The 2,016-nt window shown below is 42.4% G+C and overlaps 1 protein-coding gene across 1 annotated transcript in view; it reads left to right on the forward strand.

The window, feature by feature from the left end:
• Window positions 1–2,016, forward strand: part of BRSK2 (BR serine/threonine kinase 2) — a 142,251-nt gene that overhangs the window by 116,165 nt on the left and 24,070 nt on the right. Inside the window, exons 14-15 of the mRNA XM_018561356.1 lie at window positions 561–768; window positions 1,065–1,113. Coding sequence (XP_018416858.1) covers window positions 561–768; window positions 1,065–1,113 — 257 coding nt within the window. The remainder of the gene's footprint in view (window positions 1–560; window positions 769–1,064; window positions 1,114–2,016) is intronic.

Below are 2,016 nucleotides of genomic sequence, written 5' to 3' on the forward strand. Positions count from 1 at the left end.
GCAATTATTCCTCTCTGTCAATTTACATTTCCTAATTAATCTTTCCTCACCTTGCTGTGTTTGCTTTTGCCCCCCTGTCACGTTCTATCACCCTGTATTCTTATTTATGTGCTTTTCAATATCCGCTTGACTTACTCTCCCCTCTGTTATTACTGTATTATTCTTTCTTGGGTTCTTTGGTATCCTACTTTCTACTCTATCTTTCTATTTGCCTCTATCTCTTGCTTTCCTTACTGCTTTTTCACTCACAGCCAATAAGGAGGTTTTTTGCCTTCCCCCAGCCCCCAACCCCACCCTCTTCTCCTCATCCCACAAAGACCTCTGACTCTTCAGGGCATAATGATTGCCCTCTTGCTCATCCCAAAACCCATACCTTCCCACCTAAGCCAAGGTCTTCAGAGAAACCACTCCAGACTACCAGATCCAACCCACTTCCTGCCACCAACTCCCCAACTGTCCCCCCGCGGGGTCATAATTCTTCCGCTGGGCACAATGCTTGCCGAACAGCAACCAAACTGCCCGCATCTGATCTGGCCCCCAAATCTGTACCCCTTATACAGGTTACCCCTCATCCGTCACCCCGTGGCAGCCCCCTCCCTACTCCCAAGGGAACACCTGTGCACACGCCTAAGGAAAGCCCAGCAGGCACTCCTTCACCAACCCCACCATCCAGCCCAAGCATTGGTGGGATGCCATGGAGGACAAGACTGAACTCTATCAAGAACAATTTCCTGGGGTCACCAAGATTCCACCGTCGCAAGCTGCAAGGTAAGAGAATATTAGAATTTCAGAATAAATGGATTGGATTGATGACTATATTGTATATTCTAGATCAGTAGTTCAGTGGTGTGGTTTTCTGTATAGAATTTGTACAAATAAGGAGGGCAAACATTGTTTTTTAAACCTCTTTAGCTTAAAAAAAACTGGTATTATGCCACTGTCCTCTATTTTGAGATGAGAGAGAATTTAGTTTGTGATTTGTAATGAGAGAAAAAGTGGAAACATAGTGGGTCCTAGATTATTTTACCTATTATTAATAACAGTCTATTAATATATGTGTTCAGTTCCTACAGCTGATGAAATGAGCAACTTGACCCCGGAGTCATCTCCAGAGTAAGTATTGTTCACTGACTGCACCCATAAAGACTGTTACCTACCCCCATTCCATTACTAATTTCTAGAATCCTGACTGTCACTACAGGCCATGTAAGCAAACAAGTGTTACTAAATTAGTTTTAAAAATGACTGTTAAAGAATTTGTCTGTGATGTAATGATTTTGTCAATCAGGTTAAAGATAAAGTCCATGTTAACTGTGGATGATGCTTTACCGTCAAAGCTTCGGTATTGCTGTTCTCCTAGTTATGAGATTTACACAGCACAGCCAGCCTGGTGACCTGACTTTTCTGTGCGATAGTTAAGCAGCACAGCCTGGTCCCCTGGCTGCCCCTTGCCTGTGATTGGACAGTGAAGGATCAGCAGCAGATTGACCCTTTCTGCTTTATCCTCCTGTCTATATGTTCCTTTTCAACACATGTGAATGCAGGACACCAGATTAGCCCCAAGCGCTGCCCCTTCCTCTCCCAGTCTGAGGGCTGCTATACAGGGGATCACAAAAGGCTGAAACTTAGTCCTATTAAGGTACTTACATAATTGCAGTTAAATATACATTCATTTTTTTAATAAATACATAAAGGCATTCGTTGGTGTTTTATATAGGTCTGCAGTTCAGCTTTAGGCTAATTTACATAACTGTTATATAAATCATAAAAATGGATATTATTCAACATCACTGTTCAAAGGTAGAGAGAGAAGATTAGGAAGAGAAAAGATAAATGTGTGCCTAATGGAGTGGGTCACGCTGGAGGATATAATTTCTGTCATACTGATAAAGCCTAATATTCTCAATAGTTATCAAAAATGGCAGGGTAAATGCTTGGCACACAGACCCAACCAGTCTCAGGGTGCCCATCCTAGCTGTCTATAGGTATATTTTCAGATGCTTAAACTCCTACATT

Source organism: Nanorana parkeri, unplaced genomic scaffold (genome assembly GCF_000935625.1).
Source record: "Nanorana parkeri isolate BGI_ZX_2015 unplaced genomic scaffold, ASM93562v1 scaffold518, whole genome shotgun sequence".
NCBI classification, from domain to species: Eukaryota; Metazoa; Chordata; class Amphibia; order Anura; family Dicroglossidae; genus Nanorana; species Nanorana parkeri.